At 39.5% G+C, this 21,166-nt stretch overlaps 1 protein-coding gene across 4 annotated transcripts in view; it reads left to right on the top strand.

Annotated features, from left to right (window-relative positions):
* MRE11 (MRE11 homolog, double strand break repair nuclease) overlaps window positions 1-5,634 on the top strand; it is a 75,412-nt gene extending 69,778 nt beyond the window's left edge. For all 4 annotated transcript variants that reach the window (XM_036324661.1, XM_036324664.1, XM_036324662.1 and 1 more), the window contains 2 exons: window positions 4,813-4,903; window positions 5,178-5,634. In XM_036324661.1, coding sequence (XP_036180554.1) covers window positions 4,813-4,903; window positions 5,178-5,231 — 145 coding nt within the window. In that variant the 3' untranslated portion in view covers window positions 5,232-5,634. The remainder of the gene's footprint in view (window positions 1-4,812; window positions 4,904-5,177) is intronic.
* The last annotated feature ends 15,532 nt before the right edge of the window (window positions 5,635-21,166 follow it).

The raw sequence follows: 21,166 nt of genomic DNA on the forward strand, positions 1-21,166 counted from the left end.
GGAATTGGTTGGATTAGTGGGGTGGAAAATGACAGCTGAGGGTAATGCCATGAGCAAGAGCTATAGAAATCGGGGAGATCGAGGGAAAAGCTCTACCTCAGTGCATCTCAAACTTTTTTTCATGATCTTAACTTTTTTTTTCATTAGCTACGGATAAAAATTAAATTTGATTTAAAGTAATTAAAATGATTTTAATTTACAAATTAAATACTAAAGAATGACATTTTGTTGGGTAGGATTGAGCTTGAGAGAGCCAAAAACCATTGTAATATCCAAAATTTTTCACCTCCTCCATTCCTGGGAATTAATTTTCGTTCTGTGGATGTGAGATTGTATGGTTTATGTGAATTAAATGTCGATCTTGGTACGTATAGTTCCACATCCACTTTTTATTCAGTTAAACCCAATGCTAGGATCTGGGGATAGAAAGACGGAAGAACTTTAGACGTGGAAACTGTGAGATGCTTGTGAACTTGACATGAAGGGAGGGTATAGATCCGTGGTCGGCAAACTGCGGCTCGAGAGCCACATGCGGCTTTTTGGCCCCTTGAGTGTGGCTCTTCCACAAAATAACACGTGCGGGCGCACGTACAGTATGATTGAAACTTTGTGGCCCATGCGCAGAAGTCGGTTTTCGGCCTGTGCGAGTCTATTTTGAAAGAAGTACTGTTGATATTTGGCTCTGTTGACTAATGAGTTTGCCGACCACCTATACCAGTGATGGCGAACCTTTTGAGCTTGACATGTCAGCATTTTGAAAAACCCTAACTTAACTCTGGTGCCGTGTCACATACAGAAATTTTTTTATATTTGCAACCATAGTAAAACAAATATTTATATTTTTGATATTTATTTTATATATTTAAATGCCATTTAACAAAGAAAAATCAACCAAAAAAATGAGTTTGTGTGTCACCTCTGACACACGTGTCATAGGTTCGCCATCACTGACCTATACTATAGGTGATTGGATATAAGACTCCAGAATTCAGATAAGAGGTTTGAATGTTGCCTGTATTTACCTCTCAATAGCTTGTAACTTGATATATAAAGTCACTGGAATAGATAGATCACCTTGAAAGAGAATGTGGAGAGAAAAGAGAGTTTATGTTTTGATCCTCAGGTAACAACCTTTAGAGTGTAGGTAGAGTAGAATGGGCAACAAGAAAGACATGAGAAAAACCAAGGAGAATATAGAGTTGCCGAAGCCAGTGCTGGCCTTTGCAGAAGGAGTGAAAAGTACTGAGGGGAGCTCACGTGCAGGTCAGCTTGTGTAGTTGTGGTAGGTAGTTGAGGATAATTGAGGTAGTTAGGTCTTGCTGAGAGATTTATTGGAAGGATATCAGCATACTCAGTCTATCAAAGGAAGGAAGTTCCTTTCTGAGTACTTATTTGGTTGTTCTTGTCTTTGTAAATTAAAACACACACAAGCAAAAAAAAAAACAGGGCTAGCTTTCTGTTTTGTTTTCCAGTAGTGAATATAGTTGAGAAGAATATAGTTCAGCTTGTGTAGGTCCTTATTTTTTATTACCAGAACTAATGAAAATACTGTCTTACTATGTTTGACATATATTTAAGGATATTAAAGGAAAAATATCTTGATTTTGTTAGCATTTTGGATTGTCTACTTCCCAGTAGAATGTCTGTTGACTTCTTATTTACTCATGAGGTGGGTAATAACTGAGTTATTTAGCACTTCCTATGTGTCAGGCACTGTTCTCATCATTTCCATATGGATTAGCTCATTTGGTGCTCACAGCCACCTCAGGAAGTACATATAACTACTACTCTCTTACCCCATTTTACCTTTGGAGACAATGAGGAGGGTAGGCGAAGTAACTTACCTAAGGTCACCCAACCACATGGCCACGCAATCAGCTCCAAAACTTGTCTCTGCTGTTGCTTCTTAACACAACAGACCAAGCTCTCAGATAGCAGTAAGAATCACTTAAATGATGAGAGGCAGTTAGAAGTTAACTTTCTGGCAAGAAATCTGACTTCAGCCTTGCAGACTTGTGTTTCTGATGACAGCAACTAAATGATACAAATTTAGGCTGTTTTTTAATTACAGTGGAATCTCATTCATTCCGGAAGGCTGTTCGAGAAGCAATTTATTCATAAACCGAATCATTTTCCCCCATTAAAAATAATGTAAATTGAATTAATCTGTTCCAGATCCCCAACTAAGTCCCTGTTTTAACCTTTCTTATATACAGTGGGTGTCTAATGTATTGTTTAATCTATAAATAAACACTTGTTAAATGTCTCGAACCACCCCCTACTGACCTTAAAGGAATCACTTTCAGCACTCGCTCCAGGGGTGTCTTTCAGGTCAGCACACAGCATCTTTGCTTGTTCATATTTCACTGCGTTTGAAATGGCTGTCACTGGCTAACTGCTTTTTGTTTATCCAAATCAGCAACAGTTTTTCTACCTCATCAGTTGCCCGTGATTGTGGTTTTGTAAGCACTTTCACACCCTTAGCAACATTAAGTACAGGAACTGGCACATAGTAGCAATGATATGAGTGCTTATTAAATAAAGAAGAGGCCAGGGAAATAGAACAAGAGTGATAGGAAGAGTGGTAAACAGTAACAGCACTAATATTTTCTGGAAGTTAAGTTTAAAAAGGAAATAATTTCCAGCTGTAAAAGTTCCTTCTGCCAGATGGGCAATAGAAAGCTTGATTTTCCCTGGAAAAATTGTTCTAAATTCTGCCATTGTTGTACTGGGACTACGAGGACCCTTTCAGATTTGATACTGGCAGATTTAAAACGCCCTCTCCTTAAAGCAGCAAGCAAGAGAAGAACTGGCTCCATCTGACCAGCTGGAGGAGGAGAGACTGAGGGGATTCTATTAAGCCTTGTAGTAGGAGAACTAACATTTTTGGGATACTGTTTATGTGTCAGGCACAGCTTAAGGCCAATTCAACATTATGCTTATAGCACTGCTGCACCTGACTTAATTGGCTGACCATCGCTAGACAGGAGGATTCTAATATCTGGCTCTCAATTTGATACAACCCATCCCTTATTTTTGAGCCACACATGAGGCTAATCAAATAAAACACTATCTTTTGACATTTGGGACAAAAGCCCATTTATTCAACCCTACAATCAAAACAGTATAGCCATTTCTTTCCTTTCTCACCATTGGTTTCTGGGGATAAGGGGTCTGTCACAGGTGAGGTCTCTAGGTCTCTGGAGTCCTCTGATACAGAATTAGGGCTCTTGCTACGATCAAATGAGCCAGTGTTCATTGTAGGTGCCTGGCTTGTTTCTGGGCCCCATTGGTTATTTGTCTAGGGCAGGGGTGGGCAAACTTTTTGACTCAAGGGCCACAATGGGTTCTTAAACTGGACCGGAGGGCCGGAACAAAAGCATGGATGGAGTGTTTGTGTGAACTAATATAAATTCAAAGTAAACATCATTACATAAAAGGGTACGGTCTTTTTTTTTTTAGTTTTATTCATTTCAAACAGGCCGGATCCGGCCCCCGGGCCGTAGTTTGCCCACTGCTGGTCTAGGGAGAAATCAGAGAGCAGAGTCGGGTCTCAGTGGGTGTTTCTTTCCATAACCTCCTCCACCTTTCCCCAAACCCCCAACAGGATCTGGTCACCTGAGCACATGCTTTATGCTTTTGATGATCTCCTCTCTGGCACAGATGGAAACAAATGAGCAGTTAACCATCGCCTGCTTATATCAAGTACAGAGAGATGGAGACTCCCCAGATGGATCAGTGGATAAATTCCTTGATCCTCTACCTCTAAAGCTTGACAAATCCTCCTGTCCTTTACTTTTGTGCATAAGAACCTGTGATGTTTCTGCTTCCTTCTGACGTTAAGACCTCTTGATTCTCAACCTGTTTGTCCAGAGAAGAGTTTCAGACATATTTATTTTGGCAAAATAACATCCCAAAGCATCCCAGAGTTAGCTAAGAATTCACAAACACTGTTTTCATTTAAGATAAGAATCAGCAAAAAATTTTTTGGCTTTGCAGACCAAGAGGCAAAAGCGAGAATATTAGATAGGTACTTATATAACCATTTTAAATGTGACCATTTCAAAATGTGAACATTCCTAGCTCACTGGCAGGCTGGATTTGGCCTACTAGCCATTGTTTGCTGTCCCCTGAGCTAGGGTAACTTAAATTTTTATTAATAAAAAGACCCAGGAATATGAGTTCCACTACCACAAGTTAAGCTTCATGAGGGTAAGAATCATGATTTTCTTGTGCACTGATATTTCCCAGGACCTATCATAGTACCTGGCCAGGAGCAAGTATTCAGTAAATATATGCTGCTTGGTTTGGATTGAACATGAATAATACGAACAGGCAACCCTAGGAAGTGGTGAGCCTTTCCTAAGATCCTTTTATCTGTAATAGAAACATAACTGAGATTTGAATGAAAAAATATTTCAGTATTGCCACAATTTGCAGGCGTGAGGGATGGTAGTAGACACTAAATGATAATACAAGTAAGGATCTGTGTAGTGCTTAATATGTCAGGCACTGACCTAAGTGTTTAAGAATATTAACACATTTAGTCTTGAAAAAATTATTATCCTCATTTTACATTTGAGAACATTGAGGCACAGAGAGGCTCTCAGTAAATGGCAGAACTGGAATTCAGACCCTGGCCTCAGAGACTGTTTCTCACCATTAAGTTTTTACTGCCTCTCATGTAGATCAAATGTAGTGTGTGGTTATGTTTATTCATGGCTACTACTAGAATGGAAAACTTAGTTAGAAAGGTATCTTTGCCGAGTTCCCTGGTTCATTTTCTTTGTTTTTCCCATGTTTTTACCTCAGGTGGCTGAACACATCATCATCATCATCATCATCAAGCAAACCCGCATCCCAGAGCCAAACAGCTAAAGGGGTCAATTTTGAATCAGATGAGGTAATAAAGTAATATTGTTAAATCTTAATTTTTAACTGCTTATAAAATTTAAACAAGGACTGCTAAGTTAGTTGCTGGAAATTATTTTTAAAAATAATTTCATTGGTAATTAGAAATTAAAGTTCATATTTATAAAGGAAATAGAAAAATGAAAATCCACCTCAAGTGAAAGAAAATTACTCTTACTGGTCTTGGTTTGCCATAAGAACTTCTATCTTGTCTCAGTGAAGTGTGGTGCAGCCATCACTAAAATAACATTTGTATGTCATTTCAGGACGACGACGATGATCCTTTTATGAACATTAGTGCTTTAAGAAACAGAAGATAATATATTCAGTGGCACTTGGAAGTTTTCAAGGTTCAGGAAAAATCAAAAATGTTACAAGCTAAGAGTTTACAGTTGAAGATTTTTAAAGTATTGCTGTTAACTGAAGAATTTGAAAGAGATGTACTTAACAGAGAAACTAATGTATGAGAATTTCAATTTTTGAGTATCATTTCCTGAAGTGGCTGCATTACTTGAGAAACATCCCAGCTCAAGAACATACAATATAGCCTTGGTTTCCTTCATTTTTTAATCTGGTTGTTAACATTACCTGGAGATGCTCTATAAAATTTAGACTGTTATTTTCCTGACATATATTAGTGTATGTCTTAGTGAGAACGTTGCTTAAATATTAATCTTGAATAAGGATTAAAATAAATATGCCATTATACATTTCTGCTTCACAGTCAGACTATGTTAGTCTTTTAATGCAGTTACATTTAGCTGCAGTTGAGAAAAAGAGCTTATAAATTTTAACCTCTTTATAATTTTAATAATTATTCTAGAGATTCTCAATCTGCTGAAGGTGAAACAGTCTACGCTGTGCTGAGCTTGCTGTTTGTTACTGAGTGTGTTCTCTTTCTAATGCTTGTGGTAGTGTTAGCCACGGGGACTTTGAATGGTTCATATATACCTTATACCTTGAGTAATTAGATAGAAGTTAGTATTAAATAATAGAACAATCAGCCAGGATTACTGACTTTTTTTTATTTCAGTTGTAGCAAAGATTTTTGAAGACTGTGTTCCCCTTGAGTGATAGCAGTTTTCTCCATTATTTTCGATTCTTTATGGTTCTCTCTCTCATCTGTTTCTAGGACAGTGGTTCTCAACCTTGGCTGCACATTAGAATCACCTTGGAATCTTTTTAAAATCCTGATTTCTGGGCCTCATCCTCCAGAAATTCTGTTTCTTTGTTACTAATGTTGTGGCCCCACTCCATAACAAAGAAACAGAATTTCTGGAGGATGAGGCCCAGAAATCAGGATTTTAAAAAGATCCCCAGTTGATTCTAATGTGCAACCAAGGTTGAGAACCACTGTTCTAGGAGGAAAAGAAACTCTGTTAAAAGGCCCCTGAGAGTATTCCTTCTCTTCACCTGTGAGGCAGCTATAGTTAAAGAAAGACTCCTGTGGAAGCTGTAGATGGCAGTACAGCAGCCTGACATTTCGTCCCATGCAGAAACAAACCCTTGCCTGAGCAGTATCCATGTTCATTGGCATAGTCAGATCTGGAATGTGTCCATTATAAAAGAACATTTGCATAGTGGCTGCCTTTCTATTATGCTTCTGAAATGGCCTAGATAAAGAATTGTGATGTAGCATTCTAATGAGTTTCTTTAATAACATTTTCTCTACCTAACTTGAGCAGGAGGATTATTTTAGCAGGCATCATGAAGTCAACGGGAGGCATTGTGAAATGTTCTCAGACACCTCTCCCCACATCTTTAATATTCCAAGTGTTTGAGTGAAGCCGAGGCGAAAGGGGAATGAGAGTTGCTCTCCATGGTGGAATGGACACTAGTTTGGATGGCAGACCAGCGTCTACTACTGGCTCTTCTGGCCTGCCTCTGAGACATGCTTGAGTGAGGGTCATCATGAGGGAGGTGGCCACTGAAGCATCCTGACAGGGTCCTGGGGAAACAGAAGAAGGCTTTCTCCCTGTCTAAAAATTTCCTCTGCAGTGTGAAAGGGGCACGAATGTGATGCAGTTAGCTCCAGGGAAAAGTGATTACACAGCCGAGAGGTAAAATTCCCTTGAATTAGTCACTGGTTAGTGTGTCACTTGCTGGAAATATGGTAAATAAAACATGAGAGAAAAACTTTTGGTGAACTATTGTTTCACAGTTAAATATACTGTATATCTTTGTTGTTCTGTATCGATAGGGTCCCATCTAGGGGCTTGCAGACAGTTTCAGACATGTTAGTACAGGTGTGTGGAGGTGATTCCAGATGATTGGGGAGCATCAGCCATCGCTCTTGGAGGCCGAGAGCAGCGATGAAAACATCCGGAGGAAAAAATCCTTCTATCATTTACCAGAGAGCATATCTCTTTCTGGTGTTTTGTTCCCTGTCATAAAAATACAGTAGTGCATTCACAAGGTTATGGATGCACTATGGTTTTAGGAAATATAACTGGTGCTTAGAAAATTCAAGCATATAGGCATGTAATTTTTTAATTCAGGTACATTCACATTTTCTAAACTTTTTAAATTTCAAAATACAATAACAGAAAAATCATGTGGTTTAACAAATAATTATAAAGTGAGCACTTACGGCATCTCTGCGGCTCAGGAGATATCAGTATCAGTGTGGAAGTTGGCTGAGGGAGCTCTCTGAGTAAGTGCCTTGACTTCTGTAATTCAAAAGCTCTTTTTGCCACATGGGGGTGTTTCCACCATTAGGTGGCAGATTGAAGATGCAACGGCAAATCTAAAATTTAAAAAAAAAAAGCGTGGTTTTGCAATAAATTTGGGACTTATGCAATAATACTCTCCCTATGCAGTAATACCAAAATTAGCCTTCTAATCTTATATGTACATTGCTTTAACTATTTTACCCGGCTCAGTCTGTTACTAAGGGAATTGCTGGTTTGATAGATTTTACATATTATAAAATAGGTTGAAGAAGAAAATGTTTTGTTTTAATAAAGAACCTTTTATTAGAAAGGTTGAATTAAAAAGTCTCCCATTGTAAAATTTTTTTCTGTTGAAATGTACTATATTTAAAGATATCTTTCCCCCAGCGTAATCTGAAGCCTTTTTTCATGTCTATTATATATTCATAGTATTTTGTGGCATTTTTAAAGCTACCATTAACAGTATTATAAAAGTTTTATAGAATAAAGATTTGGTTTTTTGAGTCTAGAGAGCTTCCATGTTCTTGATGAAAAATGTACACATTTCATTGTTTGCTTATCACATCCCCTTCTAATATTTTTGAACTTCATGTCTATTAGCTAGATCTGAAAATACTAGGATTGTAGTTGATCTCTGAGAGCCAGTTCAGATAGCATGTAATTGCCATGGATGATATTTGTGTATCTTTGGCATGACTGATCACTAAAACTGATTTTAGTTGCTTTTATTTTGTTGTTGTTGTTGTTATTAATCTTCACCTGAGGATCTTTTTTTTCCATTGATTTTTAGAGAGAGTGGAAAGGAAGGAGGGAGGTGAGAGAAACATCCAGGGCAGGGATTGAATCTACAACCCAAGTACATGCCCTTGACCTGGAAATTGAACCTGTAACATTTCAGTGCTTGGGCTGGTACTCTAACCACTGAGCAACACCAGCCAGGGCTGATTTTAGTTGCTTTTAAGTTGTAAGGGCAGTATGTATTCTTCAAAATTTAGACATTGAAATATGTATCAAAACATGGATATTTCCGTGTAACCCTCTCCCCAGAAATAACCCCTCAAGGATTAAGTAAATATTTCTCCAATTACTTTTGGCATGACTTTTAACAAAATAGGACTTAATTTAATTGTTGAATTAGAACCCCAAATTGTACAGTCAAATATTTTAGTCCGCATATCAAGGCATATATGTTTGCCTTGCTGTTCATCTTGACATTCTGATTTTTCCACATCAGCTTTTGATTGCACCGTCCTTGTCTGTTTTGAGGGGCAATTACACTGCTTTCCAATGTGTAATTTCAGAGTTATCACTCAATTTGGGTCAAATAGCAGAATATTTAATCTGTGTGCCTTGATGTCAGAAGTAGTAGAGTGATTTCCAAAGGGCTCTTGGCCATTGACTGCACATAATGGTTGATTAGCTGAAACAGATGCAGTGGGTACTAGGCTGATTGGCCCAGCCCAACTCTCCTGCCTCCAAAGCCACTGCAGTGCCGATGATTCATGTGCAGATGCCCAGCACTAGGGCACTAAGCACCCTTATCACATCGTGGCCTGTTTAGTTTCAAGGGTTTTGTTTACAATATTTAAACATCAGCATTTTCTCCACTATAAGCTGATACATGTAACTCCAGTCACCCTATTAATGCATGTGAACTGATCGTGTGTTTGGACTTGGACCAAATTGCTACAGGCAGAAAGCCATCACTTAATAGAATGAGAGGCTCTACTGCATTTCTGTTGGTCCTGTGATAATCTAGAGATGGGGCTCATGAAATGAAGGCATCCTTTTGACATTCATTAAAATGTCTTACCATAAATCCTGAAATCAATCTATCCACCTGTCCATCCATCGTAGATATATCTGAAAGCCCACTTTTTATTTTAATATATTTTATTGATTTTTTACAGAGAGGAAGGGAGAGGGACAGAGAGTCAGAAACATCGATGAGAGAGAAACATCGATTAGCTGCCTCCTGCACACCCCCCACTGGGGATGTGCCCGCAACCAAGATACATGCCCCTGACCGGAATCGAACCCGGGACCCTTCAGTCCCCAGGCCGACGCTCTTCCACTGAGCCAAACTGATCAGGGCTGAAAGCCCACTTTTGATTTCCAAGTTTTATAGTAGTGCTTTAAAACATCCTGTTTTTTAAACTTTTAATTTTGAAATAATACTGAATTGATGGAAAATTTGCAAGAATAATAGAATTCCTTTTACTGGAATTCACCTATTTTTAACATTTTGTCATTTAAAAAGTATCCTCTTTCTATGTGTGTGTATGTTATATACATATTCATATACACACATATATAATTTTTCAATCATTTGAGAGTACATTGCAAAGGACAATGCTCTTTTACCCCTTAATACTTCAGCGTGTATTCTCTAGGAATAAGGATATTCTCTTACATAATATCAGTACAGTTATCAATTTCAGAAAGTTTAACATTGATTTAATACTGTAATCTACAGTCCATATTCCAATTTTGTCAGTTGTCCAAGTAATTTCTTACACAGCATGTTTCCCCCTCTAGTCTAGGATTTGATTTGATTTTCTGAATATATAGAAAATTAACATGCTTCCAGCAACCTGATGCAGCAAAACCATTCAAGGTGTATGCTCAGATCTTACTCCCTTCTCCATCCTTTTACTCCTTTCTGCTCCACCGGTCTGTCTTTTCGTAGACCACCAGCACAGGTTTAAATGTAGAACCTGTGTTGTGTGTTTTAATGTCTGAGAGGACTAAGCACCCCTCATAATTTTCCATTTTCAGTGTTTTCCTAGCTGTTTTTTATGTTTGCTCTTCCAAATGAACTTCAGTATCAGTTTCCTAGCTCCAGCAACAAAAAAGCTTTTTGGTATTTTTATTGGGATTGCATTAAACGTATAAATTAGCAAGAACTGACATAAGGATGTCCTGTCTAAGAACAAAGGATGTCTTGACGTTTATTCAAGTCTGTTTTGTGTTTCTGAAATGTTTTAATGTGTTCTTCATAGAGGAGTTGAACATTTTTCAAATTTAATCTTAATATTTTGTCTTTTATGTTGCTACTGTGATTAGAGTTTTTCTCTTCCATTAGGTCTTTTAATTGGTTTTTACATATGAAAGCTATTTTTGCACATTCATTTTATATCCTAACTGAATTCTGTTTTCTAAATTTGTTTTATCTTTGATGCTCTAGGATTTTCTAGATATAATTTCATGTTACCCACCAGTAAAAATATTTTTACTTCTTTTCAATTCTTATGTCTTTAATTCTTAATTTTAATGAAGTCCAGTTTATTAATGATTGATGTTTTGTGGCCTATTTGAGAAAACCATTTTTCCATCCTAAGATCATAAAGAAATTCTTCTGTGTACTCTTCCAGAAGCTCATCTGATTGCCCTTTCACAGTGAACTCTACATCCCGTTGGACATTGATTTTTATGTGTGGCGTGAGATGGGAATTTTGTTTCATCCTGTTTCATATGGAGATGCACTTGCCCAGCAGTATTTGGTGAAGTGACTGTCCTTTTCCCCTGTTCTGCAAACTTCCCTCCCCTCCCTCCTCTCTCTCTCTCTCTCTCTCTCTCTCTCTCTCTCTCTCAGCTTTAAGGCAATGTATTGAGAGCAGCTTCTGTATATCCAAAAGGTGCTGAGCTTTTCTCCATCATTGGCAGCTGTTATAGCTGGTGGTTCCTTTGTTGCTATTAGCCGGTAGGCCAGACTGCAAGGACCACATTAGCCACAAGCAGCAACAAAATCACCATTATTGTCCCACAAGCTGCTGATTGTCTGTCCACCATATTCACCCACCTGGTTTCAGTGCAGACTCTCACCTGTTCCTCCACCAGGTTGGCAAGGTCATCATCTCATTTTGTCCTTTCAGCTCATTCCCAATCTCTTGTTCCATTTGTCTTTGGCGACTAATGGAAGGAAGGGCATTGAGGCTTGTGTCCTTGGATGATTTTCTGCTGCTGCTGCCAGATTTCATCAAAACCCAAGCCTCTGGTCTCCTGGCTCCTCAAAGAGCACTGGGTTGGGTTTGCCTCTCTTAACCCCTCCTGTCATCAGGCTGGACCATGGTTGTATTTTCACCATTTCTTTCATACTGGTTTCGTTGTTGCATTTTCTCAGCAATCTCTTGTGCCATCTTTGGCAAGTGAAATCATATGTGGAGAACCCTGGCCTCCAGCAGAGGGAGTGCAGAGTGGACTAGAGTGTCTGTGAGGAGACGCTGGGGTTTGTGGCTCTCTCAAGAGAGCTGAAGGGCCAGCTGCCAGGATCCCTGTGCTGAGCCCCTTTCCCACGCCGCAGACACCTTCTTTCCTGCAAGGCTATCATAATCGTTTCTTAACCCGTAGAGTGCCGGGGAGCGCGAACGCGCTCCTCCTGTCTTTCGCCAAAAGTGCCGGGAGCACTATTGCGCTCCTCCTGCAGTGTCACTATTAGATGCTAGTAGTTCACTCTTTATTGGCACCTAAGTGCAGATTACTTATGATGCCGAATGTTTGTAGTTCTAAAATTGACCACTGGCATTTATCTGCCTAATTTTTTACAGGTACTACGATTTTATGAAGTTTACTCAGATTTTGTAGCCCTAAAGCTTCAAAATGGCGTCCAGTTCTAAGTCTGCTTTTATTAGTGATGATAATATTGCTAAATATGTCAATTCTTGCTGTGAAGATGACTATTTTGTGGAAGATACTGGAGAAGGGTGTCCCTCTATTTTAACATTATATATATATATATATGTTTTGTTCAAATTTTTTTTCTACTAGTATTTTATAATACAATCAGCAAACAATATATGTCAAAGATGAAAACAAATGTAGTAAAGGTTTCCTTAAGTTTTTGAATTTGTAACTTCATTTACTTGCAATTCATAATTTTTTTCCTAAACTGCTATAAAATCAGCAAAAATGCCTTAGCAATTTTAGCATAGTTCCTAGGATATTGGTTGGCACTCAAAGGGTTAAGAGACCACATACATACAGATCTGGTTTTGGACTCTTTACTCTGTTCCATTGCTCTATTTGGAATGAATTACTGTAGATTTATAATGAGCCTTTTTATCTACCATAACCTTATTTTTCTTTTTCAAGGGTGTCTTAGTAATTCTTGGCTCTACAAATTTTCAAGTAAATTTTATAATTATATATACTGCTGTAAGCTAATATAAGGTTTATCAAAAATAACTGTTTAGTTTCAGTTTGGTTATAATTCTTAACTATTGTCAGTTGTAGTTGATTTAATTTTCACCTGATCTCATTCCCTGGGTTGACTAGACATTTCCTTTGATAGCCAAAGAAACTGATTTTGGTGATTTATTAATGATAGTCATTCTGACAGGTGTGAGATGATATCTCATTGTGGTTTTAATTTGCATTTCTGATGAATAATGACATTGGCCATTCTCGTTGGAGAAATGTCTGTTCAGGCCCTCTGCCCATTTTTTAATTGGTTTGGTTGTATATTTGATTTTCGTGTTAAGTTGATGAATTCTTTATAAATTTTGGCTGTTAACTCCTTTTTATATGTGTCATTGGGATATATTCTCCCATTCAGTGGGTTGTCTTTTTGTTTTGTTGATTTCCTTTGCTGTGAAAAATTATTTAAGTTTGATGTAGTCCCATTTGTTTATTTTTCTCTTATTTCCCTTGCCCAAGAAGATATATCAGAAAAAAACATTACTAAGGACAGTGTCAGAGGTTTACTACCTATTTTCTGTTAGGAGTTTTATGGTTTCGGGTCTTACAGTAAGTCTTTAATCCTTTTTTTGAGTTTATTCTTGTACATGCTGTGCAAAGGTGGTCTAGTTTCATTTTTTTGCATGTATCTGTCCAGTATTCCAGCATCATTTATTAAACAACAAGTATTGGCAAGTAGTGGAGGAAAGGAAACCCTCATTAACTGTTGGTGGTGAGGTTTACTCAAAAATTAAAAACAGAACTACCTTATGACCTAGCAATTCTACTTCTGGGTATTTATCCAAAGAAATCTAAAACACTAATTTGAAAAGATATAGGCACCTCTATGTTTATCGCAGCATTATTTACAATTACCAAGATAAGGAAGCAACCTAAGTGCCTATCAGTGGATGATTGGATAAAGAAGATGTTGTATGTATATACAATGGAATATTACTTGGCCATAAAAAAGAATGAAATCTTACCGTTTGCGACAATATGGATGGACTTAGAGAATACTATGCTAAATGAAATAAGACAGAGAAAGAAAAACACCATATAATTTAACTTATGTTTGGAATCTAAAGAACAAAATAAAACAGAAACAGACTCAAAGATACAGAGAACAAACTGATGGTTTCCAGATGGAAGAGGGGGTTGGGAGGCTGTGTGAAAAAGATGAAGGGATTAAGAAGTACAAATTGGTAGTTACAAAATAGTCACAAGAATGTAAAGTACAGGGAATATAGTCAATAATATTGTTTTTTATATATATATGCCTAAGTAACCATTCGACCAGTAGCTATGACGTGCACTGACCACCGGGGGGCAGATGCTCAACACACAGGCATGGAAACATGGAACAGACTGATTGATCTCAGAGGGAAGGGGAGAGGAGGGGAAGAGATTAACAACTAAAGATCTTATATGCAAAAAACTAAGATGGCGGCATAGGTAAACACCGGGAAATTGTCGCCTCACACAACAGTTGAAAATTACCGCAAAGGACTGAGCAAACATCATCCAGAACAACAGGAAGGCTGGCTGAGTGTAAATTCTACAACTAGAAGGAAAGAAAAGCACGCTGAGAGCCAGAGGCGCTGTGGAGGTGAAGTGCAGAGGTACGGCGGCTCGCGCGCACGCGAAGAAAGGGGGTGGCGCCTGAGGACGCGGCTGTCTTTTTGAATCACAAGCTCCCGACTGCTCTGAACTCTGGTTCCGGGAAGTCTCTGGGGACCCAGGACTCATACGGGGAGAGGCTGGTCTGTCCGGCAGCGGGCGAACTTGAGGGCGGCTTTCCCTCAGAGGTGCTTGCAGCCGTTACCGGGACACTGAGATGCGCGACTCCGGGCGGAGAATCGGCCATAGCTGCTTTCTCCGCCCTTTGACTCCCTGAGACCCCGCCCCACCCAGGCTGCGGCAGAGGCTTTTGCATGTGAATGTACCTAACTGCAGCCGAACCAGGCAGACCCGGAACTTCCAAGAGAAGGCCCAAGGCCCCGCAGCGGCTTGCATTGCTTCACAGCTGAGCCTCTTCGTGGCTCCTGCTGTGTGGCCTCAGGCAGAGGCTGAATTAGCACCTCCTTAGATCCAGGAGCCACTGTACCCAGTGGTCAGAGGGGGACCATCCAGACTGCAACTCCTCAGATCCATAAGGGACATACTCAGGGAGCAGACTCAGTGAGAACCAAAGCCCCACTGAAGCAAGTCTTGCCCCAGAAGGGTGTCTTCAGCACAGAAGTTCTCCCACTTTAGACACAGCTGATTCTCACAGCCAATTGGCCTGGAGGTCAATTCCTCCCAGTGATTCTACACCAACCAAGGCACCAAGAGTGCACCAACAGTGTCCACCCCAGGTAACTGGGGAGGCTGAGCTACTGGGCCCTACAGGACACCTGGCGCACAGGGCCACTCTATCAACACAGGGAAGCTGCCAAAATGCGGAGACAAAGAAACAGGTCACAAATGGCAGAAATAGAGGAAAGCAAACGATTGGATATAGAGTTCAAGGCCACGTTTATAAGGTTTTTCAAGAATTTTATGGAAACCGCCAATAAATTTAATGAATCCCTCAATAAGTATAGGGAGACCATGGAGGACATGAAAAAGGACCAACTAGAAATTAAGCATACACTGACTGAAATAAAGAATAATTTACAGAGATCCAGCAGCAGACAAGAGGATCCCAAGAATCAAGTCAAAGATTTGAAATACAAAGAAACAAAAAATACCCAACCGAAAAAGAAAAAAGAAAAGAGATTCCAAAAATATGAAGATAGTGTAAGGAACCTCTGGGACAACTTCAAGCGTACCAACATCAGAATTATAGGGGTACCAGAAGGAGAGAGAGGGCAAGATATTGAAAACCTTTTTGAAGAAATAATGACAGAAAACTTCCCCTACCTGGTGAAAGAAATGGACTTACAAGTCCAGGAAGCGCAGAGAACCCCAAACAAAAGGAATCCAAGGAGGACCACACCAAGACACATCATAATTAAAATGCCAAGAGCAAAAGATAAAGAGAGAATCTTAAAAGCAGCAAGAAAAAGACAGTCAGTTACCTACAAGGGAGTACCCATACGACTGTCAGCTGATTTCTCAACAGAAACTATGCAGGCCAGAAGAGACTGGCAAGAAATATTCAAAGTGATGAATAGCAAGAACCTGCAACCAAGATTACTTTATCCAGCAAAGCTATCATTCAGAATAGAAGGTCAGATAAAGAGCTTCACGGATAAGAAAAAGCTAAAGGAGTTCATCACCACCAAACCAGCATTATATGAAATGCTGAAAGGTATTCTTTAAGAAGAGGAAGAAGAAAAAGGAACTCTTACCATTTGCCACAGCATGGATGGAACGGGAGAGCGGATAAATACCACATGATCTCACTCATTTGTGGAATATAATGAACAACATAAGCTGATGAACAAGGACTGATCCAGAGACGGAGAGGCATTGATTGGACTGTCGGGACTTGGAGGGAAGGTAGGGGAGGGTGGGGGTAAGGGGGAAAGATCAACCAAAGGACTTATATGCAAGCATATAGGCCTAATCAATGGACATGGACAACGGGGGGGTGAGGGCATGAGTGGGGGGGGGTAGAGGGTAACGTGGGGACAAGGACACATATGTAATATCTTAATCAATAAAAAATATATTAAAAAAAAAAAAAGATCTTATATGCATACTAGCCAGTGCGGTCTGGATCCCCAGTGGGGGGCGTGCAGGAGGCAGTTACTCAATGATTCTCATCATTGATATTTCTCTCTCTCTCTTCCTCTCTGAAATCAGTAAAAATATATTTAAAAATAAATAAAGGTTTCTTTCAATGATTTTTAGGAAAGGAGGAAAATGAAGACGAGAACTGTTTATTGAATTGTTATTCTATGCCAGGCTAAGGATGTGTGTGTGTGTATGAAATTATTAATTCTCAGGACAACACTGCAGAGTAGGCATTATTATTTTTTGTATAGGTAGAACTAAGATTGAAATCTAATTCCATCTGAATCCAAATTGCCTTCTTTCTTCATCACCACACTGTCTCCCATAACCGAGGCATGTCCTGCCTTACAAGTAAAAACGTTAGCTTCTGATCCTTATGCCTCTTTAAACAGGGACCATACAGAAAAGCAAGACCAAGTTCAAGGCAGAATGTGAGCTGGTTTTAAAGTTGGTGACTGGCCCAGGCAGGGTAAACCCCAGAGGAGGGCTCTCCTTTGGAGAGAAACATTTCAGAGGGCTACAGGGATTCGTATTAAACCATGAGTGGTAAATACGGGTGAGCCAGTGACCAAGCACTTGAGAATATTGAAAATGTAAATGGTTTCTAATTGGATTAGATAAAATCTAGTAGATGATTGACTGAGAATGGACTTCCACTGGGATTCTCAGGATTGATTTAGTACGTTTACTGTGTCCATCAACCAAAAATCTATTTAATAGTGATTTCCCACAGGAAGCTTTTCAATTTTTTTGTTTTTTCCCCCAAAATCACATTTACTAGTTTTCTGGTCATTATATAAAAAAAATTCTAGGAAACCCCCAAAATACTAAGCAGCATAAAGAAAAAATATTTGTGAATATAGCTACTTTGTTCCTTTAAGATAAATTATTATATGTGAACCTTTTGGACATAGAGTATGGTCATATTTAGAGAGTTGGTAAAAATTGACAAATTTCCTTGTGTGGCTAAAATATATGAAGTAAAAAAATAACATACTGTGAATGCAAACAGCTAATAAGCTGAAGACATTATTGGTAATTATATTAAACTATCAAAATAGAATATTTAATTAAATATTTTTTTAATTTTCACTTATTCATATATATTTGTATTATACAGAGTATATTTGATTACAGTTAGTGATTTGCTATATAATTTCTTTTTAGGTCAATGAAATTGAAAATTGTCATTCATTCAATATTGAGTGCCAGCTATGTATCAGGCACTAAGCAAATACCAAATAAATAAGTAAACCCACCATAGACATGACCTCTTGGAACTTTTAGTGTAAAAGAAATATACCATTTATTGAACTCTTTGCAGCCAGACTGTGCTAAGCACTTTATAAACATTATTTTAAAATATATATATATATTTTTATTGATTTCAGAGAGAAAGGGAGAGAGACAGAGAGATAGAAACATCAATGATGAGAGAGAATCATTGATTGGCTGCCTTCTGCACGTCCCCTAATGGGGATCGAGCCCGCAGCCCAGGCATGTGCCCTTGACCAGAATCGAACCTAGGACCCTTCTGTCCACAGGCTGACGTTCTATCCACTGAGCCAAACCAGCTAGGGCACATTATTATATCTTAATCACCACAAAGTCCTATGAAGGCAGTATTTTTATCTCCCGAATTAGAAAGCAGATGTTCAAGAGCTGACCAGCACAGTCACATGGCTATACGGGTTAAGGATTGAAGTACAGCTCTGATTGACTCCAAAGATCTCCCCATTAGCTTCTAGGTGAAGATTTTTAAATCCTAAAATCATTGAAAAAAAAACCTTTTACATTGCATTTCAAAAAATCAAGTAAATGACTGGATGTGGGTGAGGGAGCAGCAAAAGAGGTGCTTTCATGTTGCTAATGGGAGTACAAATGGATATATCCTTTTCGCAAGCAATCTGCAAAATTATCATGAGCCCTAGGACATTTTCATCTCGTTTACCTAGAATTCTATTTTTTAGACTGTACTCTAAGGAGAGAATCAGAAATGTGCTCAAAAATGTATGTACAACTGACTGAATATTTGATTTTTTAAAAAGTAGAATATATATAATATGCTCTCTCAATATTGCATATACTAGAAGCCCCCCCCCCCCCAACTGCCCTCCCCTGCAGGCCTGGTCACTGGCAGGGGAGGGCAATTAGGGGTGACCGGGCCAGCAGGGGAGGGCAGTTGGGGGCCATCGGGCTGGCAGGGGAGGGCAGTTGGGGGCAATTAGGTCAGCAGGGGAGCAGTTAGGCATCGATCAGGCTGGCAGGGGAGTGGTTAGGGGGTGATCAGGCTGGCAGGCAGAAGCGGTTAGGGGCAATCAGGCAGGCAGGCAGGCAGGCAGGCAGGCGAGCGGTTGGGAGCCAGCAGTCCCGGATTGTGAGAGGGATGTCCAACTGCTGGTTTAGGGATTGGGCCTAAACCAGCAGTCAGACATTCCCAGACAGTCCCAGATTGGAGAGGGTGCAGGCTGGGCTGAAGGACAGGACCCCGCCCCCCCCCCCCCCCCAGTGCATGAATTTCATGCACCGGGCCTCTAGTTATAGATATAATGTAGTCTATATCAATGTCAGGTTAAATGACATAATTATATGATGTCTGGAATTTGCTTTAAAATAACCTGGGACAGGGGAGGGGAAATGGATTGGAGCTGGAAGATGGATACATGTGAGTTTATCATACCATATTTCCATATAAAAAGTCTAAAAATATTTATGTAAAAATATGATTTCATCAAGAATTTATTATGCTGAAAAATACGTTATGGTATGGTATTCCATAAGACAAAAATATGCAGCTGCTCAAAGGGATGTTTTTGAAAAAAATTTAGTAACATGGAAAATGCTCTCAATGCAAGCAGGACACAAAACTGTTATCTCATTAAAATTATGTGAAAAAATTTAAAGGAAACACACCAAAATGTTAATAGCAGGATTGTGGTGATTTTTATTTTCTTATTTATGTTCTTTTGTGTTATTTTACAAACACCATTTATACTTAGGGGGGGAAAAAGTAATTTACAGAGGAAAATAGTTCATCTTTACCTGTAACAGGTCCCTTACTATTGTCACTGTTCTGATCAGCCAACTGACCTGGTGTAACCCAGATGTCAGTTTTTGATTATGTGTTAAGAGATCATTGGCAGAGGGGAAATCAAACTGCTGGCTTTGTAAATTTATATCTTAGACTTCTACTGCAGGACACAGCCAGTTCTGTTTATCAGAGATATTTCCATTGTCAGGGAGTGACAATGAAATGAACAGCTCCATTTTAGTTCTGAATGCTTTGGAATTTTTGTGTTAAAAAATTTAATAATTAATTTTTCATGCATTAAATATTTAGTAAGAGCCTGCACTGTGCCAGGCACCAACCTAGGCTTGGTTCAAAAGATGAAAAGAGCAGAGTGCCTGCATTCTAAGGGAGCTTCGGTCTGATGGGAGAAGCTGATGTAGAGTTGGTATATGTTGTAAAAAATAAGGCTGTATGCCCTGCTGGCATGGCTCGGTGGTTGAGCATTGACCTATGAATCAGAAGGTCACAGTTCAATTCCCAGTGAGGGCACACCTTCAGGTTGCAGGCTCAACAACCAGAAGGGGGCATGAGGAGGCAGCCAATCAATGACTCTCATCATTGATGTTTCTATCTCTCTCTCCCTTTCCCTTCCTCTCTGAAATCAATAAAAATATATTTTAAAAAATAAGGCTGTGGTGGAGATAAGCTCAGGATGAGCCATCAGACCCAGGCCGGGGGGCCACAGCCTTGCCAGAAGTTACTTGTTGCTAAGATCTTTTATTTAGCAATTAAATTTTGAGATATACTATAAACAGTGCAATCGTTTTTCTCACAAAATGTAGATTTTATGACTCTGCCCTTAATTTCAAGATTTTAAGATATCCTTAATGGTATTTTCCCCCAGTTTTAACTTCACTATTTTAATATCATGAAATACAAGTACAAAACATTGGAGATGAAATAATACATTTGTGTTTTTACTGGAATCTGTATCACCCACTCCTAACCATTGTATTAATGGCTTTCTATGGGAATTTTCTATTCCTATGAGGTTTTATCATGGAATAAAAAAAGCTCGTGAGTCTTTTCAACCATTGCAGATTTATATGTATCTTATTCCTATTCAGCTGCTTTGGAGAACTGCTAAGAAATACAAAATCACCTTAGCCAAGAGTTTTGAGTACTTTTATTTCATGTTGGCTGAAATGTCCCTTATGTTGGCAGTGCAAAAACACTGTGCCATTATAGGGGGTAAGAAAAAGTGTCTCAATAGCCCTCTTAAAGTTTAGGAAGACCAATGACCATTTCCTGAAAAGTACAGAATCTATATATATAAAAGTCTAAGTGACATCACAACCAAATGGATGACTGAACGGGCTGCGTGGGGTGACCAGGCCAACAGGGGGGTTAGTGAGGGATGACCAAATGACGGAGCATCAGGCTGTGTGGGGCAACCAGGCCTGTATGGGGGGCAGTTGGGGGTGACCAGGCTGGCGGGGGGTGGCAGTGAGGGGCAACCAGGTCGGCTGAGGGGGGAAGTGAGGGGTGACCAGGTGGTGGGCTGGGCAGTTGGGGCCGACCAGACTGGCGGAGGGGGGGCAGTTGGGGGTGACCAGGCTGGCAGAGGGGACAGTAAGGGGCGACCAGGCTGGCGGGGGGGGGGGGGGCAGTTGGG

The sequence above is a fragment of the Myotis myotis genome, unplaced genomic scaffold (assembly GCF_014108235.1).
Source record: "Myotis myotis isolate mMyoMyo1 unplaced genomic scaffold, mMyoMyo1.p scaffold_m19_p_10, whole genome shotgun sequence".
Classification (NCBI taxonomy): domain Eukaryota; kingdom Metazoa; phylum Chordata; class Mammalia; order Chiroptera; family Vespertilionidae; genus Myotis; species Myotis myotis.